At 43.5% G+C, this 18,305-nt stretch overlaps 3 protein-coding genes and 1 long non-coding RNA gene across 4 annotated transcripts; 2 read left to right on the top strand and 2 right to left on the bottom strand.

The window, feature by feature from the left end:
- LOC8078520 lies at positions 175-1,863 on the top strand. Its single transcript, XM_002463315.2, has 4 exons — positions 175-851; positions 1,011-1,088; positions 1,217-1,570; positions 1,681-1,863. Exons 1-4 carry the CDS (start codon positions 528-530, stop codon positions 1,792-1,794), a joined length of 870 nt encoding a protein of 289 aa, XP_002463360.1. The 5' UTR covers positions 175-527; the 3' UTR covers positions 1,795-1,863.
- Positions 2,435-3,892, bottom strand: LOC110432976. The gene is made up of 4 exons (XR_002450319.1): positions 3,394-3,892; positions 2,993-3,254; positions 2,696-2,855; positions 2,435-2,614 (listed from the first exon to the last, which is right to left on the bottom strand). It is a non-coding gene; the product is annotated as an uncharacterized LOC110432976 (long non-coding RNA).
- On the top strand, positions 5,719-7,479 carry LOC8078519. Its single transcript, XM_021453628.1, has 4 exons — positions 5,719-5,733; positions 5,794-6,087; positions 6,187-6,283; positions 6,418-7,479. Exons 1-4 carry the CDS (start codon positions 5,719-5,721, stop codon positions 6,450-6,452), a joined length of 441 nt encoding a protein of 146 aa, XP_021309303.1. The 3' UTR covers positions 6,453-7,479.
- LOC8078518 (probable GTP-binding protein OBGC1, chloroplastic) lies at positions 9,174-12,829 on the bottom strand. The gene is made up of 7 exons (XM_002461129.2): positions 11,463-12,829; positions 10,808-11,081; positions 10,381-10,672; positions 10,090-10,249; positions 9,896-10,004; positions 9,635-9,768; positions 9,174-9,442 (listed from the first exon to the last, which is right to left on the bottom strand). The coding sequence occupies exons 1-6, from the start codon at positions 12,767-12,769 to the stop codon at positions 9,673-9,675; spliced, it is 2,238 nt and encodes a 745-aa protein (XP_002461174.1). The 5' UTR covers positions 12,770-12,829; the 3' UTR covers positions 9,174-9,442; positions 9,635-9,672.

Genomic DNA, 18,305 nt, shown 5'->3' with positions numbered 1-18,305 from the left:
CCTTTATACAACGAGATCGGCCTTGTTTAGTTCACCCCAAAACCCAAAACTTTTCAAGATTCTCCGTCACATCGAATCTTGCGGTGCATGCATGAAGCATTAAATATAAATGAAAATAAAAACTAATTACACAGTTTATATGTAAATCGCGAGATGAATCTTTTAAGCCTAATTACTCTATGATTGAACAACGTTTGTCAAATAAAGCCAAAAGTGCTATAATGTTATTTTCCTAAAAAAAATTGGAACCAAACAAGGGCATAGTATTATATCTGTACACGGCTAACTACTTGTCGCCGTCTCTGTCTAGTCCGATACGTACAGCTCATACCTAGTACGTGTCTGCTTGGTTCGCGATACGTACGGTTACGGTACGGTATAGGAGGAGGAGTCAGCTAGCGCTGGTCTGTCTGTCCGTGTGTAGTATATATTCAACCCGGCCGGCCGATCCTAGCTATACCGTGTCATCGTGTGTCAGTGTACCTTGATCGATCGAGCGCGGCTCTAATTTCCCGATCACATCAGAGATGATGGGATGCTTTCACGTCTCACCATCGCCGGCGGCATTTTCCGTGGCGCAGCAGCCTGCTGCCGTCGCCGGCTTCCGGCAGGTGGTTGGTCGGCGTGCGCACTGCTTGCACTCGCCCTCGCCGCCGCGGCTGAGCCTACGCCTGACCGAGACTCGCCGCCCACGCCTTGCCATCCGGGCGCACAACCCTGTCGGCGACGGCGATCCACATCCTGCTAATCGACGACGTAGAAGGGAGAAAAAGCCCCATAATTTCCCAAAGGAAGGGCGTCACATCTCTTCACTCCTAATGAAACTCTACCGCGTTTTCGATGGACTACTGGTAAGTTAAAATAGCCCCCGTAGTATATGGACGTTATTTCTCTCTTAATTAACTTATTAGCCCTGTGCGTAAATAAAATTTCATTATTATTCTGGATGAGAGAATTAATTCCAATGATGACATGCTATTTCCATATCATTTCGCCGTTGGCATGCACAGCACTACAATTCCGGGGAAAATACTCGATGTTTCTGCGGATTAGCAGACAATGCTGTCACCATGGCTTCCCATGTCGTGGTAAGTTCGTCGTTTGCTAATAGAGTTCTGGGCCTCTGCATTCATGCATGCATTACCAATAATCACCATGCATGTTTGGCAGCTAACTTTTGTTGTACTACTACTCTCTCGACATGACAAATTTTCAGGATAGCGCAAGCCTGAATCCCACTACGCCCAGTGAGATCTCCAGGGAAACGGTGCACAGGACTCTCGGTGTCTACGTCCAAATCTTTGTGCAAACCGCAGATGACACGTTCAACAACACTGTCAGCAAGGAGACTATCACATCGTTTCTCGGTGCCCTCAGAGGTGTGGCCTCTGTTGCCCACATCCTGCTCCAAGCTGCTCTCGAAGGCCTCAGCCAGGAGCACCCAAAAGAGAGCCTGTCAGAGTATGCCTTCAACTGTGATGTGAAGAAGATACACCGCGTGTATGACCGACGGATGCGTGAGCTCGAAGATGGCATCCGGAACGCTCCAACAGAAATACATACATGCAAGGTACGTTTCCAATTCGATCCTCATGGCCTTTAATTTTATTTGTTAGTCATGCACAATTATTTGCTTCAAATTCATCAATAATGTTTATTGTGTTCATATTTATTTTACAGATTTTGATGCCGACAATCTGTGAAGGCATGGAAGCTACAGAATCCTTCGTCGCGCTCATGATGGCTCGCCGGAAAAGAACACTAGAAAAAATTCAGAGCAAAGTAGTAGAGTAATAGTTTTACCTATATTAATTGTATAAGGATACTCTTATTTTATTTGTATATATAAAGCGAATTGATCTAGATTTGTGCCTATGTGAAAAAAACCCAAATCTAATTGAGCGGTCGTTCATTGGATCTCAACAACAGCGAACGACGCATCCGCATGGACTCCTTTTCAGTGGCATTTAATTCCTTTACTCGTTCTCAAACGTATTTCCTCCTTGTGTGCTGTGCATTGCAAGTATTTTTAGGCATGTTGGCCGGTCATCCCTAGACAAATTCAGGGCAACGAAAAGACTATCTTGTGTGTTCATCGTCTTTGACAGACATGCTCTACCCGTTTCGTTGTTCCAAACCTTTCACCGATCATCAGAGAAATAAGAGAGCTTTGCGCTTCCTTCCTTGATTTTTCTCTGGTGTATATCAACAGAGTTTGTAATTCAGTAACCCACACTTTAGCAAAGCAAGTCTCAGAAGGCAACAGGATGGGTGAGTGGCAGTTAGCCCCGTCCTGTATTGCTAATCTGTTGACTGAAGATTGTAATCATGTTCCTCCTGTTTAATTGAAAGATCAGGCCACAAAAAAAAGAGAAAGCAATTAATTATTATTGAAAGTGATAAATCGTTTGCATGCTATGACAAAATGCGATGGTTGGCCTTTTGTGGTTCGATCTTCTAGTTCAGTGATCCATTGTGCTCTGACTACTGTGCATACATACCTCACCAATTCTCACCTTAATGATCGCCCTCCTTAACTACCTGTTTGCTAGAGCTATGTTGACACCACATGCCTCTAGGGAATTGCTGAAATCTTCTCAAGGAATCCGAGTACCTTCATAAGGAAAAGACATGAGAAGATGTGTTGTGTAGTGTAGTGGCACCAACAAATTAGCGCTGTGAAAAAACTACTTACTAACAGTAAATCATCTGAACAAAATGCTCCATACTAGCTTCAACAACATTCCATGTATTTGTACCCTTGTCATAGAAAACCTCAAACTCATTCATGGGTGCACGTCTTTCCTTTTTTATTGCATCAGACACATGGTTCACATTTTCTGTCCCGCTCCATCCTGCAGCAGTATATATAGTTTCAAGATGAAAAGCTCAAAAAGAAATGAAGAATAGTGCAAAACCAGCTTCAGACTTGAGTAAGTTATTGTGGCTGGCCACAACTATATATAGCTAAACTGTGAGGATAAGTAAGCACCTTCAGCTTCCTTCATCCTCTGCCTCTCTTGCTGTAAAAGGTTGTAAGCACATGAATGACATCGTGTGTGCTTACAACCTTCAGACTGTATCTTGTCCCCAAATGTATTCCATCTTTCAGATGCCTCAGGAAGGTACATCTTATTGAACACCACAACATAGGGTTTGTCAACCAAAGATGGACTAAATAACTCCAGCTCCAAGCGAACTGATTCAAACTCATATTCTTGTTGTTGTGCAGACCCATCACGACATGCATGCACCTAATGTTCCAACAAGCCAGAAAACAACTATTAGCACAGTCATGCCAAGATATATAATCGCGTAATTTTCTCATAACCATATATATGTGGAATTTGATACGTATATTAAGATTGGAGTAGAAGGGAAAAGGGAGCATACCAAAGGCAGAGCATCGCTCACTATGTCTTAGGAACTCATGACCCAAACCATAACCAGGATGAGCGCCTTCCGGCAAGCCAGGAAGGTCAGCAACTACTACTATTGTAGCATCAAAATCTAATGAAACCACACCAAGGTTTGGTAGCAATAATGTGGTAAAAGGATAATTGGCTATATATAGCTGGCTTGGCGGCACTAATAACACTCAAAAGAGTGCTCTTCTTAGCATTTGGAGCACCTACAATCCCTACATCGGCAACCAACGACTTTAGCTCCAACCTCCAACTCTAATGACCTGCCAGACACCAGCATCTTCAAAAAGTTGTATGTTAGCGAAACGTAGAGCTGGATTATTTGTGGATAACTGTTAGAGTCATTCAAGATTTCAAGTATTTCACTTCAATGGCATTCAACTCTTTGAGGACCTTTATGCAACAAAAATGACTTATCAATATTATTGGTCGAAAATTTATAAGCAGTAGGAATTCCTCCAACATGTAACAATGTGAATCACATAAGGATCCAGGCAGCCAGGAAATTCCACGAATTAAGCAATGCCAAATGCAGTGCATTAGGAATAAAACAAGTTAGCACATCAACTTACCTTTCCAATCACTGATGATGAGATTATCTAGAAAAAATTAATACTTTTGATGTCTATGATTAGACAATAATTTTCAAATACAAACGAAAGTGCTAAATAAGTAGCTATTTTACAAAAATTTCTGCAACTAAATGGGGCCATTGTCTCGTCTGGGAGAGGATAAACAGTGGCAGGTGCTGTAATTAATCTTGTAGCAAGTAGGAGGGAACGTTCAAAAGCTATAACGAGAATCACTGCGAAACACGTCTGGCCGTTTCTGACTCGGCAAGCAAAATTCGACAAACGTTTGACGCGTGAAACGGTACGCCAGAAACGCGTTGGGGCGATGAGAATCGAAACGGATGCTGTTTGCCAAAACGCACTCGGAATAATCGAGCCAGGCATCGACTACTAGACTATAAAGTACGACGATGTACTCCAGCAGGGATGTAGTCCCCGGCCGTCTAGTAGCTAGCTCATCCGATCCACCGGCCGGCCACCGCTCATCTTCCGTCGTCGTCAGCCACCGCGCGCCTCCGGAAGACGATGGGCGTCCATCTCCTCATCCCTCGCCCACCGAGTCATGCAGCAGCTCCGGTGGCCACCGCCGGCCTCAGGCCTCTCAGCAACTTGGGAAGGAAACCCTTCCTGCTGCGGTTCTCGAGCGGCCAGCTGATGAAGATGCAGACGGCCACGGCCACGGCTCGCCGCCTCCTGCAGCCTGTGTCCCGCTGTACCGCCGGTCGTCGTCGGTCATGTGAGCCAGCCCCCGACGACGACGAGGATGACAGCGTAATGAATTCAAAACTTTATTTACTCGCTCCATCTCTGTCTATTCTGCGTTGGACGGAGCTGATCAATTGCGCTCTACTCTCTCGTCAGTCTAATGTTAACATTAACTGTACTGTATCTGTACTATTGTAGAAGACGGACTGGGCCAAGAAGGTACGAGAGGAAATAGATAGGTTCGCCGAGGAGTACGCGGCTAAGTTGGGTGTTTCCATTGAAGATAGCACAATAAATAGCAAGGTTAGTTTTTGTTGGCATTTGTTTTACTTTAAATTAAATACTATTACAGTACAGGTGCTGTGTGCTATATATATTTTTTGGAGGGTTAGTAGACGATTTCCTATTTTTCTTCACGGTTTTACTACTCACATCCAGCACTAACTAGTACCGCAATTTGAAACTAATTTACTTGTCATTTTAGGATATGTTTCGTGACGAGGAGCGGAAAATTATGGACAAGTTTTGGGACATTTTTTCTGCTCGTAATAATTTGGACATCCTGGTTAGTTTTTCTTCAGCACATATTCATTTTAAGTTATGTACTCCTCTGTTCCAAATTAATTGTAAGCTATGCTCATCCACACTTCATAACATGATGGATTTCTTTAATGTCAATGTACATTATTGTACTTAAAAGACTAATTAATAAAGAAATGACAACGGTACAACTTGGGGAAATTGTAGCATGCAGAAGCCAAGATGTCATTAGAGATGTACTGGACTGCTGCGCAAGCTCTCTCCTTATCTTCGAGAGTCATGGTAATCGCATTTGTTTTAGTTGAACTTTGTACATGGTCTGTGTCAAAAAAAAATTTGGGTGATGTAGCTGCAGTTTGTCTGACTAATAAGATTCTCTATCTGTTATTGGTTCAGGAAAGTGCCTCTTCAAGGCTCCAACATCCAACCGAAATTTCTCTGAATACAATAGAACAGGTACCAAATTTGATTTGTTTATGTCATTTTCTCAAGTTGCGATTGCATCACTAATAATTTTTTTCTTTTTAAAAACATAAATCAAATACTTGCAGACAGTTAAAATCTACGCGTCCATATTTGTGAAAGTTGGCGAGGACACATACAATGGGAAGGCCAACAAGGTAACCGTCATCTCACTCCTTGGTGCTCTTGAAGGATTGGCTGCAATCAGCCACATCTTGCTTCAAGACACCGTAGAAGGTGTTAACTACATATTACTTGAAAATGGCTTAACAAAGTACAGTCCCAGCCAAGATGTGGATGCTCTTTACAGTGACTATAAGAAGCAAATGAGTGGTTTGAAACAGAATATCATTAGGACGGCTTCAGCAGTTGAAGTCTGCAAGGTATAGAAATATTGCAGAGGCTTAATTGAGTTATTTTCGCATTTTTCTTTCATATATAGTTGCCGGTTCAATTACTGTGGTCGTCCGTGCGTGGTGCAGGTGTTGGACCCAACTCTTCGCGATGCGGGAACATGCACGATAACATTCGTTCTCTCTATGCTTTGTTTCCGTGGGAAAGCACTGGCCCAAGCTCCAGGTATGTAATACACATACCATTTTTTTCGTTGCCTCTCTTGACCAGATACTCAGTTTAAAATTTAATTAGTTCTAGTGGGATTTTCATGATTCCTCGATGATGCATAGTTCTCACTCTGCCTTCCACTGACGCAGGCTTAAATACTCGCCCTGCCGAGGACGATGGTTAGGCATCCACCTGCCCCGGAGGACGCAACTAGTGTCTGGTGAGTTCGATTTATCATTAGTTGATCGATGCTATTCAGGATAGCGTCAAGGGCCCTATTCATTGTGTATGTAACCCTCACCCGGCGCTGTGCAGACTTTCAGTAAAATTGCGACACGTGGACGAGTGTAGATACAGCTGACTCCACGTCTCAGCGCTGGCTTGCGATCGGACTCGGCTCCATGCGGCAGCCGCGGCTGATGGCTTGGCGCCTCGGCCTAATCTCGTTCGTCTCCTCGTGCTCAACGTCGGTCAGCCGCCGCTCTCTCCTCTCCAATTGCAGTTGCTACACCGTCGTCCACCCCCACCTGCAAGGCTGCAATTGCTCTCGATCGCTATCCCTGTCTCAACTTTGCAACATAATCCCCCTCGCCGTCTGCCTCTCCCATCAGATCATCAGTGCCAAAGATGCATTAGCTCGTTGTCTGCCTCGCCTGATCCGATGGTGCCGGACATACAGCTGCTGGATTCCAGCAAGGCGCATGGGGCGTCCGTCAAGGAGAAGCGCGATGTGATTCCAATTCTTCATAAGGCAACTGCTTCTGCAGTTTTTTGTTTGTGCTGCTGGCCGCCGTTCACCTGCCTCCAATTGAATTAGATCACACTATATATGTCGCTACCTAGTATTACTGTGGCACCGCGTGATGGCGGCTGTCTCCTGTAGCTGTAATTGCAGTGCTTTTCCAAAATCCCATCTATGATCAAACCCGCCGCGAATTAACAAGCCCGTTTAGCTTGTGGGTGCGAGCTAACGCCAACCAGACTAAGAGCCGAGGACATCTATTGTGGCCTTGCGGCTGCAAGCGCTGGGGGCTCCAGCCAATCGAAGTCATGCCTCGTAATATTAGTGGAGATCCGCACCGTACCAGGTAAGGACGGTCCGCACCTAATTTTTTTTTCCGTTTACATGCACATGCCTTTCGTGGCTGCAATCTTCTTAGGCCCTTTCCGTCCAAAATTTTTTCATCCATCCCATCAAATCTTTGGACACATGTATGGAACATTAAATGTACATAAAAAAATAAACTAATTACACAGTTTGGTTGAAAATCGCGAGACGAATCTTTTAAGCCTAGTTACTCCATGATTAGCCTTAAGTGCTACAGTAACCCACATGTGCTAATGACAAATTAATTATACTTAATAGATTTGTCTTGTAGTTTCCTGACGAGCTATGTAATTTATTTTTTTATTAAATTCTAAAAACCTCTCCCGACATCCTTCCGACACATCCGATGTGACACCCAAAAAATTTTCATCTCCAATCTAAACAGGGCCTTAGTACTGTCTGCTGACTAAAGTGGGGAGGATTGCTATAGGCCTTGTTTACTTCCAAAAAAGTTTGCAAAATATGAATAGTAACATTTTCGTTTGTATTTGATAAATATTGTCTAATTATAGACTAACTAGGCTTAAAAGATTCGTCTCGTCAATTCCGACCAAACTGTGCAATTAGTTTTTATTTTTATCTATATTTAATACTCCATGTATACGTCTAAAGATTCGATGTGACGGAAAATCTGAAAAATTTTGCAAAATTTTTGGGCCCATGTCCCGTTTCCACTTTATGATACGCAATCGAACTTTGTGCGGGACTTGTAAGAAGATAATAACGAGGTTGGGGTTTCGTCTTCGAAAAAAAAAATTAAAGCAACTTATAACTTAATTTAATATGGAAAAAAAATCTACATAACCTCTCAACTATTCGGTGTAATCTATTTTACTCCCTGAACTATAAAATCAGATATTCTACTCCTAAATATTTCAAAACCAGTCAAATAACTCTCTCGAGTGGTGTTAGAGGACGGTTTTGTTTTTTTTATTTATTTCCGTCAATTTTTTGAAAAATCATAACAAATCACAGAAAAATCATAAAATATAAAATCTAATTTTGTTGGACTCTTGATGAGTAGATCTACACAGTGAACATAGAATATAATATACTTTAGTATAAAGTTTTTTAATATAACTTTAAATCTATGTTTTTCTATAATTAATTAGAACAATTCATATATGCAGTTTCTATGGTCCAATTATGGTAAAATTTTTATGGTGGGCTCATTATTGTATGCTTGAACTATGATAAAAATTTCATATTCATTGGATCACATATAACTTAGTTATAGATAAGCATAAATTTAACAAGATTAAACCTAAATAAACCTATAACTAAAGTTATACGGGTACAAAATTTTTACTATACTTCAACCAGATAATAATTAGCTCATCATAATTGGACCATAGAAACTGCGTATATAAATTATTCTAATTAATTACAGAAAAACATAGATATGAAGCTATAGCAAAAACTTTGTACTAAAGCATACCGTATTACTCATGGGGGTTCCAACAAGATTAGATTTTCCATTTTATGTTTTTTCTATGATTTATTATGTTTTTTCAAATATTCAACAAAAACAAATAAAAAAGAAAAAGACAAAACCACCCTCCAAATCAGAGTTTGAGAGGGTTATTTAACCGGTTTTGAAAAGTTCAGGTGGTAGAATATTCGGTTTTATAGTTCAGAGGGTAAAATAGTCTACCCTAAATAGTTTTGAGAATTATGTAGACTTTTTCCTAAATGAATGCCCATTTATTCCTTTTTTTAGTTTTAGGGATTATGTAGTTCTTTTCCTAACTGAATGCCCATTTATTCTTTTTTTCTTTTCTTTCCTAAACAAAATCCTTAAATTTATATTTTATCTTAACTTTCTTTCTGTGTGCATGTAAATTTACTCTCAAGAGCCATCTCGGGGTGCATGTAAATCGCTGCGTTGCACGTGCTCATCGTCCTCTACAACGGAAGCTCTCCTCGCGGGAGCATGTAGAAGCATCTTTAGCGCTAAATACAAAGCGCCTACTGATCTGAAGCATTTCTCTTCTCCTCAAAACCATGTCAATTGCATGCAGACTGCACGAAGATCTGCATTTTGCGCGTCAACTACTGGTATCTTCCTGCGAAACATCAAGCGGATGCAAAATGAGGCGATGTGTTCAAAATCCCAGATAAAGAAACAAAGACGATCAAAAGGTGCATCCATATGGTCTGTGAGCAGTATCAGCTCTTCGATGCTTCAGTGAAGTTTCTCTTTTTATGCGAAACAATGCCTCAGTAAGGCTAGTGCCAAGCTTTTCACTAAGACTTACCTCTACAGCTACGAAGAAGCTCAAGAACTATTACTGCTCTAGCCGAATTCAGGCCACCGGACAGCATCATCTTGTGTGTTCATCGTCTTTGACGGACGAGCCCTATCCGTTTCGTTGTTCCAAACCATTTCCATCTACAGAGAAAGCAATTCTTGTTGAAAGCGATAATCCATGTGCGTGCCCACCAGTGTGTGACAAAATGATTTTTGTGCTTCTTTTAGTTCAGCGATCCATTGTGCCCTGATTAGTGTGCATACATACCTCACCAATTATCACCGTATCACCTTCTTTAACTCCCTGTTTGCTAAGAGCTCTGTTGACACCACATGCCTCTAGGGCATGCTGAAACCTTTTCAAGGAGTCCGAGTACCTTCATCAGGAGAAGACGTTAGAAAATGTGTAGTGTAGTGTAGTGTAGTGGCACCAACAATTAGCGCTGCGACAAAACTACTTACTGCCAGTTAGTCATCTGAACAAAACGCTCGATTCCAGCTCCAACAACATTCCATGTATTTGTACCCTTATCATGGAAAACCTCAAACTCATTCATGGGTGCACGTCTTTCCTTTTTTATTGCATCAGATACGTGGTTCAGATTTTCTGGCCCACTCCATCCTGCAGCAATATATAGTTTCAAGATGAAAAGCTCAAAAAGAAATGAAGCATAGTGTAAAACCAGCTTCAGCCTTGAGTAAGTTATTGTGGCTGGCCACAGCTATAGCTAAACTGAGAGGATAAATAAGCACCTTCAGTTTCCTTCATCCTCTGCCTCTCTTTCTGAAGAAGCTTGTAAGCAGCATGAATGACATCCTGCATGCCTTGCCTGTTTATTGCACTAATGCAGAAAGGTTCAATGCCCTCAGACTGTACCTTTTCCCTAAATGTATTCCATCTCTCAGATGCCTCTGGAAGGTCCATCTTATTGAACACCACCACATAGGGTTTGTCAACCAAAGATGGACTAAATAACTCCAGCTCCAAGCGAACTGCCTCAAACTCATATTCTGGTTGTTGTGCAGAACCATCAACGACATGCACCTAATGCTCCAAGCCATAAAACAATTATCAGCACAGTCATGCCAAGATAAGTAATCTTGTGATTATGTTGTCATAACCATATGAAATTTGACGCATATATTAAGATTATAGTAAAGAATGGAAAAGGGAACATACCAAGACAGAGCATCGCTCACTATGCCTTAGGAACTCATGACCCAAACCGTAACCACGATGAGCGCCTTCCAGTAAGCCAGGAAGATCAGCAACTACCATTGTAGCATCAAAATCTAATGAGACCACACCAAGGTTTGGTAGCAATGTGGTAAATGGATAATTGGCTATAGCTGGTTTGGCAGCACTAATAACACTCAAGAGAGTGCTCTTCCCAGCATTAGGAGCACCTACAATCCCTACATCAGCGACCAACTTTAGCTCCAACTCTAACCACCTGCCAAACACCAGCATCCCAAAAAGTTGTATGTTAGTGAAACGTCGAGCTGGATTATTTGTGGATAACTATTGTAGTCATTCAAAATTTCAAGTATTTCACTTCAATGGCATTCAACTCTTTGAGGAGCTTTATACAACACAAATGACTTATCAATATTATCAGTCGGTAATTTATAAGCACAAGAAATTCCTCCAACATCTTTCAATGTGAATCACAAAACAATCAGGCAGCTGGGAAATTCCACGAATTAAGCAATACCAAATGGAGTGCATCAGGAATAAAAACAAGTTACACATTAACTGATCTTTCCGATCACTCATGATAAGATTATCTAGAAAAAATACACATGATGTCAAGTTCATAGTAGAGAGAACATACATTTCTGGGCCTTTCTCCCCCTTCTCTGCGATCCTGGGCACCTTATTTGCCCCGGACTTGAATGCCGCATTGCCACGGCCACCGCGGCCACCGGGGAGGAGCAACGCGCGCTGCCCCGGCCTCATCAGCTCCAGGAGCTCCACGCCTCCATCCGAGGTCCGCACCACCGTCCCCGGCGGCACCTTCACCACGACGTCCTCGCCCTTGGCCCCGGCCTGCTGCTGTCCCATGCCGTGCGCGCCGCGGCCGGCACGGAAGTGCACGGACTTGCGGAACGGCAGCAGCGAGTTCATCTCCCCGTCCACCTGCACGTACACGTCGCCCCCGCGGCCGCCGTCGCCGCCCGACGGGCCCCCGTACGGCACGTACTTCTCGCGGCGGAACGCCACCACGCCGTTCCCGCCGTCCCCGGCCTTGGCGAATATCTTCGCCGTGTCGAAGCACCGCATCACAGCCGGCACGCCCTTCTCCTTCGCCTCCCCTTCCCCTGCCTCCGCTTCCTCATCGTCGTAGCCGTCGTCGTCAACGTCCCCCTCGTCCTCGTCGTAGTCTGGGTGGAACACTACAACCTCGTCGTCGTCTTCCCCCTCGCCGTACTCTACCTCTCCGAGATCCGCGCGTGGAACGGCACCAGCTTCTTCATGATGTCTTTGGTCGAACGGGAACATCTCGAACTCCTCCTCCTCCTCGTCGCTGTCGACGCCGTAGTCCGGGTCGAACACCACGACGTCGTCATCGTCGTCGAGCACTTCCGGAACAAGAGCCCGAGCTCTCCTGCCCCTTTTGACCTCGAACACGTCGAGGCTGCTGACGACGAGCTCCTCCCCCTCGCTGCCGTCGCCAAGGCGTTCGACCATTTGCCGCGTAAATCCGCGACCGCCAGTGCTTTTCCTGCCGGCCGCGCGGGCCTCGAACTGGCCAATGGTGAGCTCCACCCCGTCCGTAGAGTCCCGCAGAGGAATCCGCGCGACAGAGTTGGGCCCCAACCCCGCCTCGAACTCCTCCTCGCCGTCCAGCCGCTGGACACTCCCGCGCGTGAGAGCGGGCGCCCCCGGGTTGGCCGGGGCGGTGGGGAAGCGGTCGAGCGTGACCTCGACCGACTCAGGCGCGTCGCGGAGCGGGAGCCGCGTGAACGTGGTGGCCGCGACGCCGCCGCCGCTGACGGAGGAGGGAGGGCGGGGTGGGGGCGAGGACTTGAGCGGCCTGGCGGCGCTCCGCTTGCCTCGGCCGCTCTTAGTGTTGCGGCGCGCCTCCGCGGTGAAGAGGCGGAATGGGAACGCCGACGCGGCGACGGCGGGCGGCGCCATCGCTGGCTGGCTGTTGGCTGCCGGCGTGTCCCTCCGCTGAGCTCGCGGATTTTTCAGCTTGTCGAGAGCGGATAAGGAGCGGGGGATTCGTACCTTCACTTGCTGTTAGATCTGGACCGTTGGTGTTTCGAATCCTACGGCGGCGGGGGAGGTTGCTTCAGTGTTCAGGCCTCATCAGAGTGACTTCAGGCTCCTGAATACCTGAATCCAGGTTGACGAGCAATTCGTCCCGCAAATTAGTCTAATTAATTTTATAATTAGTTTATATTTAATATTGTAAATTAGTATCAAACATCTATGAGAGAGACTAAAATTTAGATGTTTGAATTACTATCTTCTCCACTACGACTAATGCTGATACTGATTTATTTTAAAAAATTGTCGCATAGCTAAAAAGTAATGACCGATAAGGTCAACAAATACTTTGTCTTACCGAAAAGACGACCCATCGTTCTACCTGCATCTTCTACTTTGGCTTATCGAAACGACCCATCCTTCTACATGCATTTTCTACATGCTTATCGAAAAGACCATCCGCATCACAACTTTGAATTTTGTAAGCAATAATGCGCACACGCACGGTACCTTCTTTCCAATCCAAGCACTTGTGGGCCTTGTTTAGTCCACTCCAAAAACTAAAAATTTTTCAAAATTCTCTGTCACATCGAATCTTACGCTAAATGCATGGAGTATTAAATATAGACGAAAATAAAAACTAATTGCACAGTTTACCTGTAAATCACGAGATGAATCTTTTAAGTTTAGTTACTCGAATAAAAACGAAAGTGCTACACTTTAAACAAGGCCGTGGCGTCATTTTTCGGAGATGATGAGAACTAGTCTCTCGTAGATGAGACGGAACGAATTTCAATTTCAGGCACCCATTACACTATCGTATGTGCATGCAGATCAGAACGACCATTTAGGCACGTGTACAGCTAGCTTAGTCAAACACTATGATAGGGCGGCATAACACGATTCTAATTTCAGCATGTTCCCTACAGGGAATACACAGGGCAACTGCAACTTCGCCCAATTAGACCTTGTTTAGTTTCCCACCTAAGAATTTTTTATCCACAACATCGAATCTTTGACATATATATAGAACATTAAATATAGACAAAAAAACTAATAAATCACGAGGCGAATCTTTTAAGCCTAATTAACTCATTATTAGCCATAACTACTACATCAACTCATATGTACTAATGTCAAATTAATTAGGCTTAATAAATTCGTCTCACAGTTTCCAGGCGAGTTATGTAATTTGATTTTTTTTTAATCTATGTTTAATATTTCAAATATGTGCCGACATATTTGATGTGACACCCAAAAAATTCTCGTCTTGGAACTAAACAAGGCCTTACAGCTGGAGAGCCTAAATTATAATAGTCAGTTACCTTAGCCTAAATTATAATAGTCGGTCACCTTATGAAAACTACAAAATTCACATTGGACACAATAATGGTTTGATTAGACCTACTACCATGTCATTCTAGTTTGTTTGTATTGATAGCTCATCCTCCAAGTAAAGTCATTTTTTATTCTCTGGCACCTGCAAGTAGTGTTAGAAACGGGTGTTTGGTTTGGGTTGATAAAGTTTAACAGGATACTATAACATTTTTGTCTTATTTAAAAATTATTATTTAATCATAAATTAATTAGATTTAAAAAATGGTCTCGCAAATTACTCCCGCCACTGCCACCGCATGCACGCAGGTGCAAGGTGACGTCTACTCCACCCGTCGCGCTGCCAACCGCGTTGTGATTCCGGCGAGCCGAGGCGATTCCAGCGCGGCCGCAAGTGACGGGTACCTCGCCCACGCGCACGGTGTTCGACATCAAGAAAAAAGTTGTTGTAAATCGCACAACCGTTGAGAAGGCTCTTTCTCCTTTTCTCCCGTTCCCCTTCTACAGGAAAAAAGGGCGACAAGGAGGGGCGGCGATTTCGCCGGCCTTCCTCCTCTCCGGTCACCGTCGAGGTGCCGGAACGGATGGTTGGCCGCGGAATCACCGCGCGGATGTTGTAGATAGGCTAGGTTTCAAGTGTCCTAGGTTTAGGGTTTGCTCACCGCCCGTTGGCGGTGGAGCTTGGGTTTGCCGGGAGGTTTGTGGTCCTCTGCGGCTTGCTTTTGTGGGCGTCGTCGGCGAGGCGGAGGCGGCAACGGTGTCGTCGAATAAAGTTTCTCAAGCTTTTCCCCGCCTTGACGGTGTTTCCCTCCGGCGCCGTCAACGAGCTCGTAGAGATGGGGCTCTTGATGTCGAGCCCTGGCAATGGAGTCCGAGGTCGGCGGCTCGTCGTCTGTGCCAGGTGATTGTGCTGCTGCCCTTATTTTGGTTGGATGCGGGGCGCTGTCTGGGTGATGTGGTGGTTGGCCGGCCGGATCGAGCTCCTTTCTCGCTCGATGGTGGTTTCTACCGGCTGCGAACTCATATTCGGGAGCTGGAACCGTTGGGGCGCTGCCCCGGCCGTTGTAGAGTCGCTGTTGGCTTCATCCCATTCTTCGTGACGGGTGTCTATTTCGGCTCCATTCAAAGCATGCGTGCGATGGGACGTTTTCAGCTCAGGGTGGCGTTCGGCTTCTTCTTCGTGAGGCAGTCGAAGGCGGATGGCTCATGAAGACTCCGGAGGCATCGATGTAATTTTTTCTTTCTTCGAAGTCCTTCGTGTAGTTTCGGTGGCACAACGGTCTCTGTATCCAGTATGTGTCTGTATTTGTATGCTCGAATGTATGTTTTTCTTAATCAGTAATACAAATACATATTTTCAAAAAAAAAAAAGGAAAAAGTTGCTGCTGCTGCAAACTTCGGTTGAGCCTACAGTGTTTTGCTGAGGCCTTGTTTAATTTTGCAAAATTTTTCAGATTCCCCGTCACATCGAATTTTTAGACGTATGCATGAAGTATTAAATATAGATGAAAATAAAAACTAATTACACAGTTTGGTCGAAATTGACGAGACGAATCTTTTGAGCCTAGTTAGTCCATAATTGGACAATATTTGTCAAATACAAACGAAAGTGCTACTATTCCTATTTTGCAAAAAAATTTAGAAGTAAACAAGGCCTAAGACAAAAAAGCATAACTACTGCAGCCGCAGCCAAGTTGATATCAAATAAGTATTACATGAGACATGTTTTGCTAGGCATGATACTTTTTTCTCTTTATATTTGGTTAAACTATAGTAGATATTGTAATTGTCTTAAGGTCAAACTTTCTAAATTTTAACCAAATTTCTAGAAAAAAGCCCCACCAAAATTTATAACATCAAATTAGTATTATTAAATATAACGTACAATATATTTTTATAATATGTCATAAATGTTATGTAAAGTTAGTTAAATTTAAAATATTTCGACTTACACATTCTAGCAAGGTAGGCTATGTGTCCGTCAATAACGAGACACCTGTGGTGAATTTATCAATCTCAAGATTTGCCGGTCCAACTCGATTATTTGGGGGGTGCTTATAGAGATAGGGTTATGCATGCGTACGTTCACAAGGGCAAGTGCACGCTCATATTTATGAGCGTCTTCATCTGTAACTGAGTCAAAAAAAATAATTTTTGAGTAGTTTTTATTACTCCTATAACACAGTGGTGATCACCACTCCACGTCCCTCGGCACACCTCTCAATGATGGATCAGGTCGGTGCCTATCGCTGCCATACACCAATGATTTTCACGAGATGCACGATCGATGACGCGTTAGCATTTCGTGAACGAACAAAACATCGCGTGCTGTTGGTTCCTACTTCGTACGGTACTACGGTAGCAACGCAAATGGAAATAAAATTAGTTCAAATGGTATAACCAAACAGCTCGATGATTTAAAGCTAATGGCTAGTTAGATAAAAATTAATTTAAATTAGTTCTAGTGTATTTAAACAGGTGAGCTAATTTTATAAATAAGACCTTAACTAATTGTTAAACAACTAGCTAGGCATAGCTACTTTAGACTAATTTTTAGTATAAAACTAGTACTAACCAGCAGCTATGTGTACCAAACATGTGTTTAATTAATGTTAAACTAGTATTGTAGAAGGAACAAAACAGGCATGACTTTTTCATATTTCACCTAAATAAATCCCAAACATTAAGATATCTTTTCACACGCAGGTGCAATACCCGTTTTCTTGCCGGGAGATCCATATTTTTTTCTCAGGGCATCACGTGGAGCCGCCTCCTGGCTAAAAAGAATAGCCTTATTTATCTCCATCTCCTCCCCTGTCCGTCCTAATCAGCAATCATCTCCTCTCCGTTATGAAGGGCCCACGGGAGGAGAGCAAAACTCGTCATTCAATTAAGGGCCTCCATTAGCACTAAAAAATAGTTAACTTTTAGGCCTCCATTAGCACTAAAAAACTCGTCATTCAATTAAATGTTGTTTTATAATGAATTGAAACTGTATATAAACTATTCGCAAAATCTCCACTATAATTGAAAACTTCTTGGGCCGTTAGACCAAACAAACTCACGCCCCAACAAACTCATCGCAGCCCACTAATTCGGCCCACTAATCTCCACCATAACTAAGTAAAAACACACATCTAACTCTAGGGAGTGAATTTTGCATGCATGCATGCAGGAGACAGTTTCTGTCGCAAAAATATTCTACTAATGGAGTAATAAATATTTTTGCTGAGATTTTGGTTGATCCTTTTTTTAATAATAAATAATAAATAGCTGCAGTAGCCAGTAGGTGTTGTATATGGTCCCTACTGGAGTACATATAGAAGAAAACGTTTTTCCTCCAAAGGCCAGCCTGGTTACGGTACGTGATATGTACCGTGATCATAGATCGATCTTAGTATATCCGTATTCAAGTACTACTATAGGTTACACGTATACGTACCGCAGCGCATCGTAGTCGAGCAGGTCGGCCTTGCACAGCGCCAGCCTCTCCGCCGCGCCGGGGAGCGCCCTCAGGTGCGTGTTCTTCAAGCGCGAATTTTTTTTTGCCTGTGACGCCGGCGCCGTCGGCGGATGGACGGTCTAATCGGCGCACAGCAGGGAGATGGTGATCAGCGAATTCCAGTTGATCTACGTATCCCTTCCTCAAGCGTGAATTTTTTTTGCCTATGACGTCGGCGCCGTCGGCGGACGAACGGTCTGATTGGCGAACGACAGGGAGACGGTGATCAGCGAATTCAAGTTTGTTGTAGTTGTAACAAATATTTTAGATTTGTACGCCAAATAAACAACTGATCTTATACAGGAACTTAGGAGACTTTCTTGTATACAATTTCATAAAGCTGTGGGATGGTGTAAGATTGTCGTCGATAAATAATATAAGCACATGGAGTCTCCAACTATATTTGCGTCAATGAACGATTAAATATTGACAAAATATTATCTGTCATTCACGGCTATCAAGATCACTAAGGACGAAGTTCTTGGCTGAAATTTTGGCGAGTCGTGCAAACGAGTGCTACAACAACATCCCTGAAGATATCCAATATTTGATTAAAAAGTTAGAGAAAATGTAAAGATATCTTTATGTACCGATGATTCATAAAATATATATAGATTTAAAAAC

Source organism: Sorghum bicolor, chromosome 2, assembly GCF_000003195.3.
Source record: "Sorghum bicolor cultivar BTx623 chromosome 2, Sorghum_bicolor_NCBIv3, whole genome shotgun sequence".
Lineage (NCBI taxonomy): Eukaryota > Viridiplantae > Streptophyta > Magnoliopsida > Poales > Poaceae > Sorghum > Sorghum bicolor.
The sequence above is the reverse complement of the archived record's forward strand: the minus strand, read 5'-3'. Positions and strand labels throughout refer to the sequence as shown.